Source organism: Acanthopagrus latus, chromosome 7 (assembly GCF_904848185.1).
Source record: "Acanthopagrus latus isolate v.2019 chromosome 7, fAcaLat1.1, whole genome shotgun sequence".
Lineage (NCBI taxonomy): Eukaryota > Metazoa > Chordata > Actinopteri > Spariformes > Sparidae > Acanthopagrus > Acanthopagrus latus.
In genome coordinates, this window is record NC_051045.1 from 12,870,829 (window position 1) to 12,889,189 (window position 18,361).

The following is an 18,361-nucleotide window of genomic DNA, read 5'->3' on the forward strand; positions in this document are numbered from 1 at the left end:
ATCCTGGAGCGAATGCAATCTCTTTTACTTATAGCTGGAAAAACAACTTTGGTTGAGTTGACCAAGGTTGAGGCTTCTGTATCTCTCAGTGTGAGTTATATGATATTCAGCCTCTAACTTATAATACATGCAGTATATAGACCTTTACCCTTAAAGCTTTTAATACAAATGTATTCAAAATAAGTGAAAATTATCTGCCAACGGAACAGTCCTAGTTATCTCACTGAAATGCTGCATTTAAGGTTATGTCTTACATTGAGTCTGTGAGGCAGAAGCATTTCCTCTTCTTGACATTCAGACGCCATCTTATTAGTGCTCTGATTACTATTGCCTGCCAAAAATGTGTCCTCCACTTTGCCCACCAGCTTCCTATCATGAATATGCAAAATTGAATGTTCCTTGTCATTCGGTATATGATGTCGGTAATGCTTATTTTAGGATCCCGCTGGTAAATGCGATATTCTTTATGTGATCAACAAAACAGGGAAATGATGTGGAGTTCCTCTGCAAGCGTGTATTATTAATGGAGACTTTCTTGGCCTGAGACGAGGTGTTGAGGCGAGTCCAGAGAGACGGGTATCAGGTTAAGCTAGCTAGCATTGAGAGCTAGCAGGCTACTCCGTGTAAACCAGACACTGGCATCCTGTTGTTGTCTGGAAGACTTCCAGTTATACAGTTACTGCACTGCCACACAAGCCTTGTTGATGTGACCTCTCTCTCTCTCTCTCTCTCTCGCTCGCTCTCTCTCTCTCTCTCTCTCTCTCTCTCTCTCTCTCTCTCTCTCTCTCTCTTTGTGTGTGTGTGTGTTTGTGTGTGTGTGTGTGTGTGTGTGAAAGCAGAGACAAGTTACTAAGTGTCATGATGGAATCTTCCCTGAAGGGAGACACCAATGGAGACACACACACACAATCTCACTCAGTTCACGTCTGGGGAAATCACCGACTCATAATTTCTTAGAAACTTTTCCTAACCTTGACCATTTTGTTCTTTCCAGCTGAGGATGCTGACCCCAATTAAATCACCCATCACCAAGTCGGATATGTTTCTACAAAAAGAGCAGGAGACATGAAAAGACGTGATTTTAAAATCCCAGAATATATTGCGTACATTACAGTAAATTGTATACTGAAATGTTATCATACATACAAATACAAATACAGTGTAATGGTCTTGTTGGTGTGATAAATCTGCTGTAGCCATGACAATGCAACCCTCCTAACTTCTTGTACAACAGTGAGTTTACAGACGAGTGGCTCGACTAGTCGTAAAAACTGACTCTGTACTGTCGTCATCACCATGGAGCTCACACATATGCTTACCCAGAGATTCAGACATGACACCGAGCTAAAGCTATTACCAGATAAAATTATATTCCTGGATCCCAATGAGCACGCCTCTTTTTTTTCACTTTTCAAGATTTCTCTCTACTTGGAAAACAAGTTAAAAAATAGATATTTATAAAACGTGCCACTAGAAGATCACACTGCTACAGCAGCTACATTTATAATCAGTCCTTCGAAACAGAATGGATCATGGGACATTTTGGCCTATAATATCCCCTGGCCCTGAAACAAGTTCCCTTTATCCCCTTTATTCAGCAGACATCTTTGGCTTCTTCCTTCTCTCTTTCACTTTCTTGGTACATTTTCTGATAATGGTGTCACTGAAATGTTTACTTTATGTGAAATCCCAAATTTTGAAGCATAGTATCTACATCATACACAAATAGGATCCACTGTGTGTGTTAAATTGTATGCCAGGTCAGAATGCATTTAGCTCTCACAAACAAGTGCTAGACTGGAGAAAGGTTACAACTTCTACATTTTCAACCGAGCTGAAATCAAAAAAATACTGAGTATATATATATGCAAGATACACATGTAGGTATTACTGTAAGATTATGTATGGCAAATTCAGCAGAATCTCAACATTACATAAATTAAGGCACTCCATTATAATACATACTGTAGAGTCAGACTGCTAATGACAGTGGATGATTCTTACCCAAGCTACTCATCAAAAAGGATGAATAAATACAACAGAATCATGATAAATAAATAAATAAATAAATACAGCAGGGCTACAATCTAGACACAAGTCACTCACTGACAACACATACAGGAGAAATGAGCTTGGTTTTTTTCCGCTATTTTTTTTTTACAACCTGACAAGTTACCTATCTATAAGTTGGCCATCAGTTATTTGCAGACAGTGGCAGCATCTATTGGGAGCCAACTGAACATTTGCCTCAAGCGATGTTCACAAAGAAAAGTCAAAATCGTTTTTCAGATGCTACACACACACACACACACACTGTTATGTAGATGCTCAGAGTAATGTAACCTGTCGCTCACATTTTTCATCTATGAATCGTCCTGAATATCTGATGAGGCATCCGCATAAAGGTCATTACAAGTAGCAGCTCTGTAATTGTATAAACGTTGGTTGTCAAATTTAACTTTTTCTTTTTGACTATCATTAAACACAACTGGTTTAAACCTGTCCCAGGCCTATTCTTAACAGACTACAGTCACATGGCGGCCATGTTCCTCTGACGTCATACTCAGGGTGTGAAGCTAAAATGCTGGGATAATGTTATGCTGCTGTGTTTCAAAATTGCAGGTCATAAAAGCGTAGGGAATCTGAGAAATAGTTATAATTTCACCGCTTCTCGGTTGATGAGCAACTGAAAAGATGATGATGAAAATCTGGATGGACATGGCGCCCTACTTCAAGGTGAAATGACATATATGATAACCCATTAGCTCGTGTTAGCATTCAGTCATTTCCCAGTTACCATTTATGTCTTGCAACCTGGAGCTTAGCAGTAGGACATTTAGGCTTTTTCACCCTTGGTGTGATGTCACAAGAAAATGGCCACTGTGTGAATATGGTCTACTACCCCGGGAGGCACTGTGAAAATCTCAGTGAAGCCGGTGGGAAAAATGTTCTAAATAACAGGGTTAATGGCCAATGGACAATGAAAATAAACCAAAATTATATAAGAAACTTAAACAATCATTATTTACTGTTGAATTATGACAATGCGAGATGTTGATGACCTGTTTCTATGCAACTCAAGGAAGAGTTGTAACACAAAGTAGACTTGAAATATGTTGACATACAATCTTGAATATAAACATAATGAATTCCTCTACTTCAATGTGTCATTTTCATATTAGACACAAAAGAGGTAAGTACAGCACATCCTGTACATTATTATAAAACACTAAGTACATATATTCTTTTTATTGATCCCATTAGACCATCAGTCGAGGGATATCCGAGCAGTTAATTTCAACAGTACCACTCTTCTTCTTTAATGTGTCTTTCCTGCTTTGTGGAAATGTCCCACTTCTGTAAATTACGTCCTCCTTCCCTTTGTTACTTTACTAGATGCCATTGGCTTTATTTAGTGAGGTTCTACTACTGATTTTGTTATCTGTCTCAGCATTCATGGCTTGTTCAGCAGCATCTGTCAAGGGCAACTTCTCCTCTGCTTCCGTCTCTCGGTGGTAGAAGTAGTTGAAGTTGGAAACAATGACGGGAACAGGCAAGGCAATGGTGAGCACACCTGCGATGGCGCACAAGGTGCCCACCACTTTACCCCCCATGGTAATAGGACACATGTCCCCATAGCCGACTGTAGTCATGGTAACCACAGCCCACCAGAAGCCGTCAGGTATGCTGACAAACTGTGTGTTAGGCTCGTCTACCTCAGCAAAGTAGATAGCGCTGGAGAAGAGGATTACTCCGATGAAGAGGAAGAAGATGAGCAAGCCAAGCTCACGCATGCTGGCCTTCAGGGTCTGTCCCAGGATCTGCAGCCCCTTGGAGTGACGTGAGAGTTTGAATATACGAAACACCCTGACCAGGCGGATGATACGCAGGATGGCTAAAGACATGTTCTGTCCTGAGCTCTCTTGTGGCGTCGTGATCATCTCCGTGATCACAGTAACAAAATACGGGATAATGGATATAATGTCAATCATGTTCATGAGGTTGTGGAAAAATTCCCTCTTGCTCGGACAGACCAAAAATCGCACACACAGCTCAAAGAAGAACCACGCAATGCAGGCGGTCTCGATGATGAAGAAGGGATCAGAGAAAGTTGTGGGCTTCACACCAGATGGAGTCACGGGAGTGTAAAATGCAGATTGGTTGAAAGGCTGAACTGCCGTGGGCACAATTTGGTCAGTGTCATCTCTGAATTCTGGCAGCGTTTCCATGCAGAAAATAATGATGGATATGACAATAACAAATACAGACACCAGTGCAACACCTCGGGCTGCGTTTGAGCTTTCTGGGTACTCAAACAGCAGCCAGAATTGCCTATACACATCATTATCAGGTAGAGGGATCTCAACGTCCTTAATGAATCCTTCGTCTTCTCTGAATTGCTCCATGGCCTCAATTCCAAGCTCATAGAAAAGAATTTCATCGGCAAACACATCCAGGGGAACGTTAGCTGGACGTCTGATCTTGCCCCCTGACTGATAGTAATACAAGATCCCATCAAAGCTGGGTCGGTTCCGATCAAAGAAGTACTCATTCCTCATTGGATCAAAGTAGTCCATCCTTTTCAAAGGATCTCCTAATAGTGTGTCAGGGAACTGGTCCAAAGTTTTTAGCTGTGTCTCAAAACGAAGTCCGGCAATGTTAATGATGACTTTCTGGTCTCCATCATCCAGCCCTCGTTTATCTACAAACAAATCCTCGCAGCACTCCTTGGCAAGCCGGCTGAAGATCTTCTCACTCTCTTTGGTGCCCTCACTGTTTAGCAGCAATTTCCAGTTGGAGATCATACTGGCGCAGCTACTGCGCCCCTGTCTGCCCGGACTTGGCATGGTTGGGGACTGGGGTATTGCTAGTGTCTGTGTATGTGGAGTGGGCGACGATGAGGTGGATTCCCACATGCAGGAGGACACATAGCTGTGGAGGGGGGGCGTAGAGGACCGCTGAGCGGCCCGCAGATGGTAGTTGCTGTCCAGGCTGCTGTGCTCAGGGGGTATGTCCACCGTGAGACACGTGGTCTCGTCAGCATCGGTGTCCACCTCATCCTCCAGGCTGCCATTGAGTTCATCCAGGCTCTCAAAGTCTACCAGCGCCACCTCCATGGCTGCGGTTCAGCCAGCGCAAAGCCTTGGGACCCCAGGATAACACACAGACGGACAGATAGGCGGCTCAGTCACCAGAGTCAGCAGCGGAGTTCTAGCAGCCAGTTATCAGCAGCACTTACAGAAAGCAGGAAACCCTCTTATTCTCGATCGCCTCCAATACCTGTAGAATGAGAGGGACAGAGAGGGAGAGACTCAGTGTGTTGCTGTCAGTGGCAAGGGATTTGTTTTGTGTTAATTGCAATCAGGTGACGTCAGAAAGCACGTTTTATCATGTGTTCTTGTTTCTTAGATACCAGTCTCTCTCGAAACCAGCACGTGAGAAGGATGGACAAGAGAGGGAGATAGAGAAAGGAGGGAAGAAAGAGGAGGGAAGAGGGAGATGGAAAAAAAGAAGACAACAGTTGTAAGAATTCATCTGATGCTTTTTGACATAGTAGAAAACTCCCTGCTGCTTGTTTTCACAGTCGGTTATTGTGGGGGCACTGTCATGACTAATGTAACTGTGAAGAAGGAAAACAAAACAAAACAAGACAGTTACTAAGTATTTAGATGTAAGTTCAGCTAATGGAGGACTTGTTTATTTGCTATGTTTGTTCTCTGATCACTTTGTTAGAGGGCAGGCACATGATATTTACTACTGTACACACATGGTATCTCTTACTAAACAATTAAAACTAGTTCATGCTCTCACTGGCATACATTTGCACGTGCATTATTTTTTTTTTCCGCACAAATATGACACCTGCTCAAGGGAAAGGGTATCAAAGTACACACTCTGTAATGACTCAGATGCAGGTAGACGGCGAGGAGGGTAGTGCAGGGTAACTGGGGCTGTGCATACATTAGTGCATAATTAACTGGCTGCACAGCGATAGCATGGGGCCTAGCTTCCTCCAGACACCGGGGCTTGCATTCAAACTGCACTGCACTACATCATTTCTCCAAGAAATCAACTTAGCCCCTCACGTGCAATGTGCCTCTGACCTCAGATTCACCCCACCCACTGTGAGTTTCCCCCCAGCATAAAGATCGCACTGAATTGAAGCTGTGCATGCTTTAATCTGAATGCATTTGTCTGAATGTGCATCTGTGTGTCCATGCGCAGTGTCCCCTCTGCTGTCCATGTGTGTTTGTGTGTAATGTCCGTCTGCTGTCCATGTGTGTTTGCATTCGTGTGTGTGTGTGGCCGAGCGCTGACGTCTGCAGATGTTTAATTAAAGACTCCAGAGATGAGTCACCGCCTAAAACCAGTGCTAGTGATACCAATCCTGCTGGGAGACGGAGGAGAGACAGAGGGAGAGAGAGAGCGATGAAAGAGAAAAGGAGGAGGACGTGAAAATTGTTGGGAAGACAAATGTGGGAGGGATGAGGACGGAATGCAAAAAAGCACCAGAGTGACAAAAAAAGGGAATGGGAGTTGATCCGTGGGTGGATGGATAGACAAGATGATGAGGGAGCAGACATGACTGAGAGAGAGGGGTGGGTTATCAAGAGGAACAGATGATGACTCAGGGTTAAAACAATGTGAAAGACTATGCATACAAAGCTAGTAAAGATGTTGGGAAGAGGTTAGAAGAGTATTGTCATTGCAACACTTGACGAAAGCCATACAAAAAGTAAAATAATATAATGAACCTCTCCTCTCCTAACCCCTCCTCTTGAACCACAGGACCAAGAATGAAGTCATTTGATCGGTTGAGCAACCGGCAACTTTTACACGATCCTAAAAATAGCAGCTGGAAAACCAGCATGCTGCCAAGATCAATACCTACATAACTAATTTAGTCAATTATATTGCTGCGCTTGACCAACTCCTAATGTTTTTCCAATAACATGCCATCGATATTTAATTTTGCCTAATGTAGCGAACAGAACTGCCCACTCTCTGAAAATAATGGCAAGGCAAGTGACTGTGCCGACTCTCCAGGGGAGACAAATGATTTTCAAAACATGGTCGCACTGATTCAAATGACCTCAGACCTGGTGGGGGTGAAATGTTCAGGTCAAGATTTTGCTTTCCCTTAAAAACAGAAAGAAATGTGAGATTGTGAAATGTGCTCTCTGTGTTAGGGATTGAATTTCATGAGCTGCAATGTAGAAAAATCTGTTCTGTCCACGGTAAAGAAACACGGTAATGGGGCCTTCAGTATAAACTTCCCAGATAAGCTTATAGACAGAGTAATAAACATGCAACACACATCTTACCTTTCCTCACAAGAAGCCTACAGACCCTGTGTGTGCAATATGCTGCAAAAAACAAAAACAGGACATAAAACGTTTCCTCCACAGGTTCTGCCACTCCTGCAGCTTCCTGCTACCTCCTCAATTGGCATCAGAATGACTAATCTATCACGGACTACAGTGGGTAACCTTATGCTGGAGTAGAAACTAGAGCTGGGGCAAAGGCCACATGCACACAACGTGTGCACACGCGAACACATGCACACAAGCACGCAAACAGGCCACAGCAAAACAAAGAAAAGCAGTAAACAAACAAATTTGGTGATAAATATCCACAATTTAAGTATGCTCGTAGATATTTTTTCTCTTTGCAGGTGTGTGTAAGAATGTGTTTGTCTGGCCACGTGTACGCCGTCGCTCAGTGGCCTCAGGGATGTTGTGCTCAAAGCCCTCTGGACTGGAACGGTGCGATTAGATCCTCAGATCTGTCCATGCTTGACTCACTCACCCTACACACACACACACACACACACACAGAGGCCGTATCCATAACTGACTGATTTACAGTATCACAATAAATAATTGATGTTTAACAACTCCATTAACATGTTCAACACGACAGGGAAAGAACGACCGATGAGAGAGCGACATGTCCCTGGGAAAGCACCCTTTCTCACCCCCACACAGCTTTCCCCAGCTTTCACTTTCCACTCATCTGAGCTCCGATATCATCACCTCTTTCAACTCTTTAACTATAATCCCCCATCTAAGCTGGACGCCTTGTGAACATGCATTATTAATGATGTTCAGTCTCATATCTTGTGTCACTGAAGCAGGAAGAAAAAAGGGGACATTTAATCCCTTAAGGGCACCCCTAAGTATATTTGTTGTATATGATTTTATGTCAAATTCCTCAGGGCGACACTGATACACACTCGAACATACCTCCCTGTCCTCACGTTGTAAAATATATTTAAACACACAGGCACGGAAGGTGAGCTGCCACCCTTATGATTCCTAGAGCATGTGTGAACAACTGGTCCTCTCAAGGAGGTTTTTGTGTGTCATTTGTGTGATTGTGAGATTCATTAAATTCCTGTTTTATGCCCTTCAATTTGATTGCTGAATTAAAGGTACCCACACCAGGATGTTAGTTTTATTATTCTATTTTTATGTTTATTTTTTTATGTTTATTTTTTAAGCTTTTCAGCAACAACAGTGTTGGTATGAGAACCTTTCACTAACACTATCCAAACCAAATGATTACTAATCAATGCATTTTGGCAACACGGTGTAAAAATACAATGTCAAATCAGACTTGATATTCTTTGTTCTTTCTATGTGCTTTACTTACTGTCAAAACCTGAAATCACTGTATTAGTTTGTGATTGAACCATGTCTGTGATAACGAGAGACAGTATATGGGAAGCCATTAAGGCCATAAATACATACATCACTTGCACATACATACATACTCTCAGTATGTGAGAATGCATATGTGTGCAAATTAAGTGTGTGTACGTAAAAGTGAGCATGTATATATGTAAAAGTTAGTATGTGTATATGTTAAAGTGAGTATAACGCAGTGAGGTGGCATGATCTCTGTGTTAATGGTACTTACAGTATCTTTCTACAGCACACTTTTACAGATACCTGCAGCTCAGAAGCTTGGTGGTTTCTTATTTCAGCTGTTTCACCTCCTGCTCTCCCATCCCTCTTGAAAAGTTTTCTTCAGCGTAACATACATGAAAAATGGTAAAGTACAGTAAAAAAGTGAAATCCATGCACCTACTTTGACAGCCCAGTTGCAAACCACTGATACATTCACATCTGATGGCTGCTTCAGATTTTGTTTCAACATGTGAAACCACCGGATATTTCTGAGACGGCACCGCGGCATTTAAACACTTTTAAGTGTGGAACCGCTGGATATTTTTAAGGAGACCTCTGGACAATTTCCAGCCATGGTTGTGGTGACAAGTGTCATTAAGGAGACCCTGTGACATCTCCAGTTATTTTGATCCTACTTGTGACTGGTGTTAACAATCCCAAACAACATTTTCTCCATTTACGTCTATGGCAACGTTAACTCCCAAGGTTGTTAACCCTAGCAGAGCTTAAGATGACATTGATGCCTTTTTCCCACATCTGGCCAGAAGGCACATCTTACATAAATTAACTCTTCACCTCCAACATATGGACACTGGATTTAAGATGCTATGTACTATTTGCAATTTACAAGATCAGCTGTTTCATTAAGGGATCAGCTTATTTACCGTCTGCCAGCCGTCTTTAACTCTTGTGGCAGATACAGCCGCTGAGGAATTGTAGTGAAGTCCACTACGCTCCCATTTATAAACTCATATACCTTGCATGTACAGTTTATCAATGTAATTAGCTGTTTCTCTTTGACCAATGGGGTATGGTTGTTTATTCAAGATCCATACTTGTTTTGTTGGTATAAAAGGTCACCACTGCACCTGCACCTGCACCTAAGAGGCAAAATAGGGACCTAACTACCTGTATGATTTTTGACTGCCCACAAAAATGGAGAGATTGTCAATCTAATGTTACCGGTCGCATAATAGCAAGTTGCACCGTGTTAACTGTGGTCCCCTTCTGGCCCTTGAGTTAAAATCCCTGATCCTCGCCTGGTCACATCAGCGCAAATGCATCAATCAAACAAAAATAAATAAAACTAGACAGAAACAGTCCAAGAGATTGTGCATTGATAGAATACACATGATAAACGTTTTTAGATTCCATGACTCATACATAATATACATTAGTTTATTAATTAAATGAAGAAAGAAGAAAAACCTACAGGAATTGAAAATGTATAGCTATGTAGGATGAGGCCAGGATGTACCCTGCCTTTGCCCAGAGACAGCTGGGATTGGCTCCAGCAAAAACCCCGTGACCCCTTGAAAAAGGGATAAAGTGGTTACGGACAATGACATGACATGACTTAGGATAAGTGTACCAATACATTGACATATGCATGAAAAAAAAACAAAAAACTCCAGCAGCTGTGCTCTGAAGCTGTGAGGATGAAAAGCTTCTACAATGGCATTGTCACCTTGACTCGTGTTAGGACAGCGTAAAACAAGAGGTGTCATATGGGGCCCAAGCCAACCCACGGTGGTCCGAATATTCTTGCCATGCTATTAATACCCACGGGGCAGTCAGAGTGCGAGAACCATATGCTCTAATGCATGCATTTGGCTGGGAAAAAAGCTCTGAGTGGGACAATAAGGGAATCCGCACCATAAATATAATATTGCATGCTGCGCTGAGCTGCTGTACATTTCAGTAAGCTCACCGCGGTGTGTAAACATGAACAGATGTTCAGGCAGATCTAGCTTAACCGGGAGGCAATCCTTTCCCTGCAGGTTGGCAAAAAAATGCATTTACATGTATTACGAATATTTACCCTACACTTCAAAACATTGTGTGACATTTGCTAGCATTTAACCTCTTCTGCTTTTATTGATAATTCGCTAATTGCAATGTAAACAGTTGTAACACCAATGTTACTGTCTCAGGAGGTGTGGTAAAGGCGCAGTGTTTGCACTTAATGCAGACGTGGTGTCTCTCCAAGTAAGCTGATTTAAGTCAGGTATATGCTTCCTCCCCATTAAGAGCCAACACATAATGTCAAGTTTGTTAGTTGGGGAGCAACGCTGCTGTTTTAAGGGCTCAGATCTGAGACGTCAGAGGTTTCATAAAAGTCCAACAATTGATCCAAGTTGACCTGTTTTGTTAAATACTGTTAATGTATCCCCTCTGATTTCTTGTGTTCATTGTATTACTGATACACTACACTGTACTGCACAGAGGTATATCATACCATACTGCACTAAATACTGTCCTAAACTATAAAGTGTATATGATACGCTTCAACACAACCTCAAGAAGTGTACACAAGTCAGAAATACGGTTATACATATTCAGAGAAGGGTTTCATGAACATGAAACATATCACAGAATATCCTTAGATCCAGATCCTATTTAGCAGAACCCTGATTTTGGTTCAGCAACTGATGTATTAAATCGTACTGAATTAACAGCATACTGTTCTGTATCTATTTCCACCCCCAGTCCCTAAATAGTCTGGATGATGTGTAAACCATAAATAAAACATAATGTGACATTTTGATAATCCTTTTTTTTTTTTATAAAGACACACACTTAATATGAACACTTGTAGTGAATGCTCAAAAAGACCCGATTTACCTGGTTAACAGGTTCATCTGTAACAGGTGATAGTCTCGTGATTGGGTATGAAAGGGAAGTCTTCGGCAGGCTGGGTAGGTTCACATCTTTGTGAATTACAGGGACTGTGTGATATTACTACACCGGCTGATGACTGCATTTGGTTTTTACTCACGTTTTACACAGCATCCCTACTTTTATTTAGAGCCCATGCTGCACTCTACTGTTGAGCTGTCAATCACCTTTAAATGACTGTAGTCTGAAGTCCAACATACTTTACAGAATGATATTCATTTTCACAAGAATAAATCTGCAGCGTGCCAGATGTTTGCAGCTGAGCTCAGTCAGTGTATCGGCTAAGTGCGCTCACAGAAGTGTGTAGGCGTTAACGTTCTATTCTGCGTAAAGAACCGAGGGGAGACATTTTCACTTCAGTTTACAGTAAATACAGTACGACTGAACTTGTACTGTATGTTGGACCCTTTGACATGCTCCTGTGATGTGGTGTGGGGTTTCCTGCTGTGTGAGGGCACAGAGCTGGTATTTTTGGACCAGAGTTTTGGACCTATTAAGCAGATTAATACAGGCTGGGCAGCTCAGTGCTATAAGCCGAGGGATCTCTTCCGTCAGATCAACACAGATACAGCGAGCCATCACAGATAGGCACATGAACAGGGAGGGTTACCCCCCTTCTCCACACACACACACACACACACACACACACACACACACACACACACACACACACACACACACACACACACACACACACTTACATGGATAAATATAATACCGCTTCTTGATGCATCAGATACAACACAGAGAATGAGTGAGCAAACGGTTTCTAAGAAAAGAATGAGGCCATTATCAATTATTAAGCATTCATAGCTATTTTCATTCATTGTAAAGCCACACTATAAATCTTCTGCCACTACTGGTGACACAATCAAAAATGCCGACACACTGTGAAGTAGCATGGGGTCATGGGCCTCACTGACAAAGATGAAGTCTTTCTGACATGAGACGAGTTAATGTTTCAAAGTTTAGTTCCTGCGACATTTAGCCACGTTCGTGCACTTCCTTCCTCTCTCTTCGCCTCTCTCCTGGAAGTCATAGTGACAGACAGCCGTACAGATGGCAGTTGAGAATGTATTTTTAATTATCACACATCTATTATCGGAATAACAGATTTTTTTTTTAGCATACCATCACCTCGTCCCACTCGTGAGCTTTTCAATCACTTACTATAATATGAATTAAAAAAATATCCATTTGGTAATTCAGTTTGTACGACCGGAGCCAAGTGCTGTCTCTCATTAATGGAGCTAAAAATAGACACAACATGGCCCCTCAATGATCTTCAGCGTGTGTCATATGAGGTGATGTTTGTCCTGTAGTGTGTGTTTGAGTGTGTGTGTGGAGAGAAAAGTGAGCAAAGATCTGGCAAAACACTTTTTAAAGGAATATGTTCTAGTTATTCTGTATATATTCACCTGTTTGAACAACCACAAACACAGTTTTGTCAGCTCCTCCCCTGGTGCACTGTGCAGATTAAAATTCAGTGCCATGCCATCCTTACTACGTCAGTATGATGTCACCTGTCACAGTTTTGTGGAGACTTAAGAGGCAGCTTGAAATCTGACTTGTAATTCTCTTTGATGTAAAAAGCTCTTGATGTGAAGTTGGATGCTTGTGTGTCTCTGTGTTGTTATTGAATGAAGAAGATAATTCTGAGAGAAACCGCAGCTTGATTATTAACCAAAGCCCAGAGTGACTGAAGTATGTTAAGCTTCCAAGGTTTAAACTGTTCACAAATGCATCAGTTTCAATGGTGAACTGAAGAGAGCTGACATTAAATAATGTTTTTTTTTCACCCATTTTAGCCATCCCTGCTCCAGACATCTGTAGCATCTGGAGCAGATTTGTGGTCTACGTGCAGCCACGAGGCATTCATAAGATGTCACTGATGCTGACATGGGTGTGTCTGTAGGCTCCAGGCCAAGTCCCAGTGCACAGCAGCTGGGACCAAAATCCTCCCTTGGCCTTCTGACAAGACACACACACACACACACACACACACACACACACACACACACACACACACACACACACACACACACACACAAAACAACAACATCACCAACGATGTACAGCCCAATCAAAAACTTCCCACAGGGCATCTAAAAACAGCACATGGGCCATCTTTATACACTGACAACACTGAGGGCAAGTACACAGGGTCATCATACAAATAATAAATCAAAAGATTTCAATAGTAGTTTGATTTTTTTTCTATGTTCCAACTCACCTGGGCTTACAACTTGAAGCCTTTCCCCAAATTCTTCATTAACTAGTTTTCAGATCTACAGCACCTGCCTCTCACTCAGCGCTAAGCAGAAGTTAAACATCTAATAGTTGTTGCTGTTCAGGCTACTGCGTAATGCCTGGTGAAAAGTACACGGCAATGCAGTTCAATGAAAAAACAATGAGCAAATTAGTGTTTTTGCAAACTGGAAGTGCCAGATGGTTTGTTACACAGAGCCATCTGGAAAGGCGCTACTAGAATTTTTTTGGGAAAAAGAAAGGGACTGAACAAAAAAATTAAAATATCTAGCTATCATGGGCTAACCTCAACCAATCAGATCTACAGCAGCAAAGTGCTATCACTACCACCAGTGGTGCCTGTTGGTCAATCAGACTGTTAGACGGTAGAGAGAAGAGCGAAAACATCTTTACCATCCTCTTTCAATGAAATACACTCTCCAGTTCTGATAAAACTTCTGCTATGGCAGCACCTGCACTAAACTCTTGAGGAGCTGCCATTATTGTTTTCAAGTGAACAGTTGCTTCTCTTAGGGCGCACTCACACTTCGCCCAGCAGAAGCACGACTATGACATCGTACCGTGGTAGCATCACAATGGAGAACATTTACATCATTTTGGTCATAGACGTCTCACGTTCCTGGATTTCTTGATGAAGCAAGGCAGCATAAAACACAGTTATATTTCAAGTCCATGTTGTGCACCTTTGCTTGTGCCTACACGAGCAACAGCAACGTGCCGAAGCACACCTCCGGTACCGTCAAAAGGTCAAATGTTATGATTTCATTTGACCTCAAAAGCAGTGAAGCAGACTCACTCTCACCCCTCCCACCGTCTACTGGGCAGACCACCCCCGCCCCGGCCGTCCTTCTCCACAGTGGGGATTAAATCCGTCTCATTTACAGGAATATTATGTTGGTTTTTTAGAAGCTCTTTTTTGTGCCAGATCTAGACGAGGAAAATATGGCCATCTGGTCTGACTCTCCATTACATATCGCTAATCTAAGGTGGCGCACAAACAAGCCACACACGTGCACATTATCCAGACACACACACACACACACACACACAGATAACAGATTTCACAATGCATATTGAGTGAATCTCCACATCTGCTTGCTAAATAACCATATGCATACTCTACCAGTTTTGATCCCTAAAGACTTTCTCTACCCGTAGCAGATTGCTAACTTGAACGGTGTGGAAGGGCTCCAAGCATCAAGCTTACTGGTGCAGTTCATGAAAACGTAACCACTGATGGTGCTCAGCAAGACAATATAGGGATTTATGGCTTTTGGTTGCTGATGGTGGTAAAAGGATAGCAATTGTTTGCTTTTTGCTCCAACTTTAAGAGTGTGACTGGATCACAAAATGGAGTGTGCGTGCGTGCCATGATAGGTGGGTGGAAGATGGAGGGCCTCAGCTGAGTTGTTAGCGATTCCAGGAGGAATGAGGGAGTAAATGAGACGTTTAAATATTCAAGGAATCAGACCGAACTTTAATTAAAGAGGATGTATGTGTAGATGGCTGCATGAACGCCTGCATCAGACAAAGGCAAAAAGAACATGGCATTAAATATTAAGTCAAACTGGGGTCGCATTATTCCAGTCAAGGGGCCAGACAGAGGCAGGAAGTAATACAAGGGGTTCTTCACCCGAAGGTGTCACTTCTCATACGTGTCAAAATTAAACATCCTTCTTACTTTTGTTATATCAGCCTCTTTCCAGATCAAGGTTTACCCATGAAATACGCATGATAGCCTACACTCATTAAATATTACATTCATAATGCAAGGTGAGGTTCCAGCTTTCCTTGATCCTGAGCATCTTTGACAATAATTAAAAATTAGGGTTCAGAAGGGCGGGTCTGGGGTGGCATTGGCCAGCCCTGAAATCTGATTGGCCACCCCATTATTCTTAAGATATGATTGGCTAGCAGTATGATTAGTATTTTTACATGTGTGACTTTTTTCTTTTCTATTTAATCTACTTTTGGAAACTTTACATTATATTAGTTTGGTCCCACTCTGTTGTGTTCTATTTTATCTTCCAAGTTTTCTTAAGTTGCTCTGGATAAAGCATCATCCAAATTAATGTAATGTTATGTAAAAACAAACCAAAAGAACAGGAATGTTAGAACATTTAAGACACTTTAATGTTGGTAGTTAACAACATGGAATGAAGGAATATGCTTATTTCAGGGCTAATTCAGATACGGATTATTAGTAATAAAGGAGACCAACATTTTGAACTGATGTACATTTTCAAAAAGAAGCTTGTCGTGTCAAACATTAGAAAAACCATTAATGAAAAGAAACTTCCAGGCAAAGCAGTTTACTGAAGTGCTGCTGCACTATTTGTAGCACAAGTAGCAAGCAGCAATTTGAGGTTCTTTTCTTGAGTATTTCCATTTTCTTCCAATTTAAACTTCATCTCCACAACATTTATTAGATTGTTAGTTACTTTGCAGATTCCGAAAAAAGGAGGATGCTGCATCAGAGCCCAATTCGCACATTTTAAATTCAGTTATTATATCTGAATAATCGAAAAACAAATGCTGAATATCAGCTCAGATTATCGGCCAGATCAAGTCTCGGTTTACTGGGATGGAAAGGGGGCAAAAATAAAGCACCAAACATGATAACTGTGTTATGTATGATTCAGGCAATGATGGATCTTAATAGACTCTTAAATCTGTAGGTTTCTTGATTCTAACGCATAAGCTGCACGTCCTTTCCCTCTAAACTGTTTGCATAACTTTTCACCTTCCCATTTAATTGTGGAACAAAGTCAGCTAAAAGCGTTAAAGTGACAGATATAAGCTGTGCTGTGTCTGTGGTCCAGGCAGGAGACGCACAGGAGCCACGCTCGTGCAGCTGCGCAACAGCTGGATGCATAAAGAAAGAGAAGAAAAAAAAACGCACTATGAGCGCCAACACAGGGACCTGGAGCACTTGTTCCGACAGGTGGTTGGAGGAGAGGAAAGCGGCCTACCTTCAGCACCGTGACGATCCCGCAGACGCTGTTGGTGAAAGTTTGGTGCTCCGGGCCGCGCCGGAGGCATGGTTAGTGCGCTCTGGATCGACTGACCACAGCGCGCTTCCTGTCACTGTCACCCCGGGGCTGACCGCACAGACAGCAGGCACGGCGGAGGTGCCCCGGCCAATCACCCAGGGGCCAGATGTGAGAGTGATATAACAACAGCATGATTACGTTTAATTTGGCCAATTCCCCGCTCGCAAAATCCCTGTTTTTCTTCGTCCTCCAACCAAAGCTGTGTCGCTTTATCTCGAGGGGAGGAGAGAGACAGGGGGAGGGAGGGAGGGAGAGAGAGATAGATAGAGAGAGAGAGAGAGAGAGAGAGAGAGAGAGAGAGAGAGAGAGAGAGAGAGAGAGTGAGGGGGGGACTAAGGAGATTAAAAAAGGGATGTTTCCTAACCTCTGCCAGACTGCTTTATGCTCTCTTGACCACCATCAGCCATAATATCTTTCTTTACTCGTTTCTAACCACAATGTTGAAGCAAAGAGCATCTAAATGTATTTCAGATTACAGGCTCACAAGTCTGTCTTTACAGTAAACAATGCTGAAGTGCCCATGTGTGCAAAGGCAGCTGCTAATGTTACCCACACAGGGCTGCAAAGCAATTCCTTGTCTAAATTGGCTCCAGCGTTGGGGGCCCGACTGTCCTCCTCCTTGTGCACAAATGCATTTCAGAGCACATCTGGAGTTAATGTGAGGCAGTCTAACTTTAATCAGATGCTTTCTGTACATCACCCACAGTTAAGGTTACACTGTGTAGTTGTGGGGAATACATTTTAATTTGATTAGATCTTCAGTGATTTACTTTTTAATGATCAAAACAAACTAAATAAATATAAACATATATTTTCATGACTGAATGCATATTCTGAGCTGGTATTATTATCATTGTGCTCCTTTAGAGTTGCACAATATGTCGAAATATTGATACTGCAATATGGATAAGTGCGATATCCAAGCCATAAGAAGCTGCAAGTTTCTGTCAAAGGTAAAATGTGCGAGAAAAACAACATTATAATGAGGTACTGTCGTGCTGCAGTGATGCCCCGGCCTCCAAATCTTGTTCTCCAGATGTAGGAAAGCATGTTAGTCCGCCAGAAACCCCTACAGATGTCACGTCTTAATGTGTTGTTTTGATACTTTTTCCCATGAAAAAGAAAATCACAAATCAAATAGCTACCAAGTTATCTTTCCTGCCTCATTTTCTCTCTAAGCTTTTCAGCTCCTCCTTTACTTTCTGACATTTTCATCTGATCTCGCTGTTGTTGATGCACGTCTGCAGATTGTTAAAGGCATCTGGGGGCAAGCAACGCCGCTGGTCAAACAAATCTCCCAGCAAGCCCTTCTTGGTAACTTTTGGGAAGAAAACAACCAAATGAAATAAACGGTGGGTAGCCTCAGTCCACACATCGCACCTCTCTCTTCATGTTCAACTTCGTCTTCTGCCCCAACCAACGCCCACTCAAGTAACATCACTTGAGGCC

The 18,361-nt window shown here is 42.3% G+C and overlaps 1 protein-coding gene across 3 annotated transcripts; it reads right to left on the reverse strand.

Annotated features, from left to right (window-relative positions):
* Positions 1–1,098: 1,098 nt before the first annotated feature.
* LOC119023583 (potassium voltage-gated channel subfamily A member 10) lies at positions 1,099–17,104 on the reverse strand. 3 transcript variants are annotated; one of them, XM_037105644.1, is made up of 3 exons: positions 16,832–17,104; positions 7,326–7,367; positions 1,099–5,280 (listed from the first exon to the last, which is right to left on the reverse strand). In XM_037105644.1, the coding sequence occupies exon 3, from the start codon at positions 5,115–5,117 to the stop codon at positions 3,393–3,395; it is 1,725 nt and encodes a 574-aa protein (XP_036961539.1). In that variant the 5' UTR covers positions 5,118–5,280; positions 7,326–7,367; positions 16,832–17,104; the 3' UTR covers positions 1,099–3,392. The 3 variants fall into 3 exon arrangements, with proteins under 3 accessions (XP_036961539.1, XP_036961537.1, XP_036961538.1); XM_037105642.1 differs by lacking the exon at positions 7,326–7,367; XM_037105643.1 differs by lacking the exon at positions 16,832–17,104 and having other exon boundaries at positions 7,326–7,808.
* Between the last annotated feature and the right edge of the window lie 1,257 nt (positions 17,105–18,361).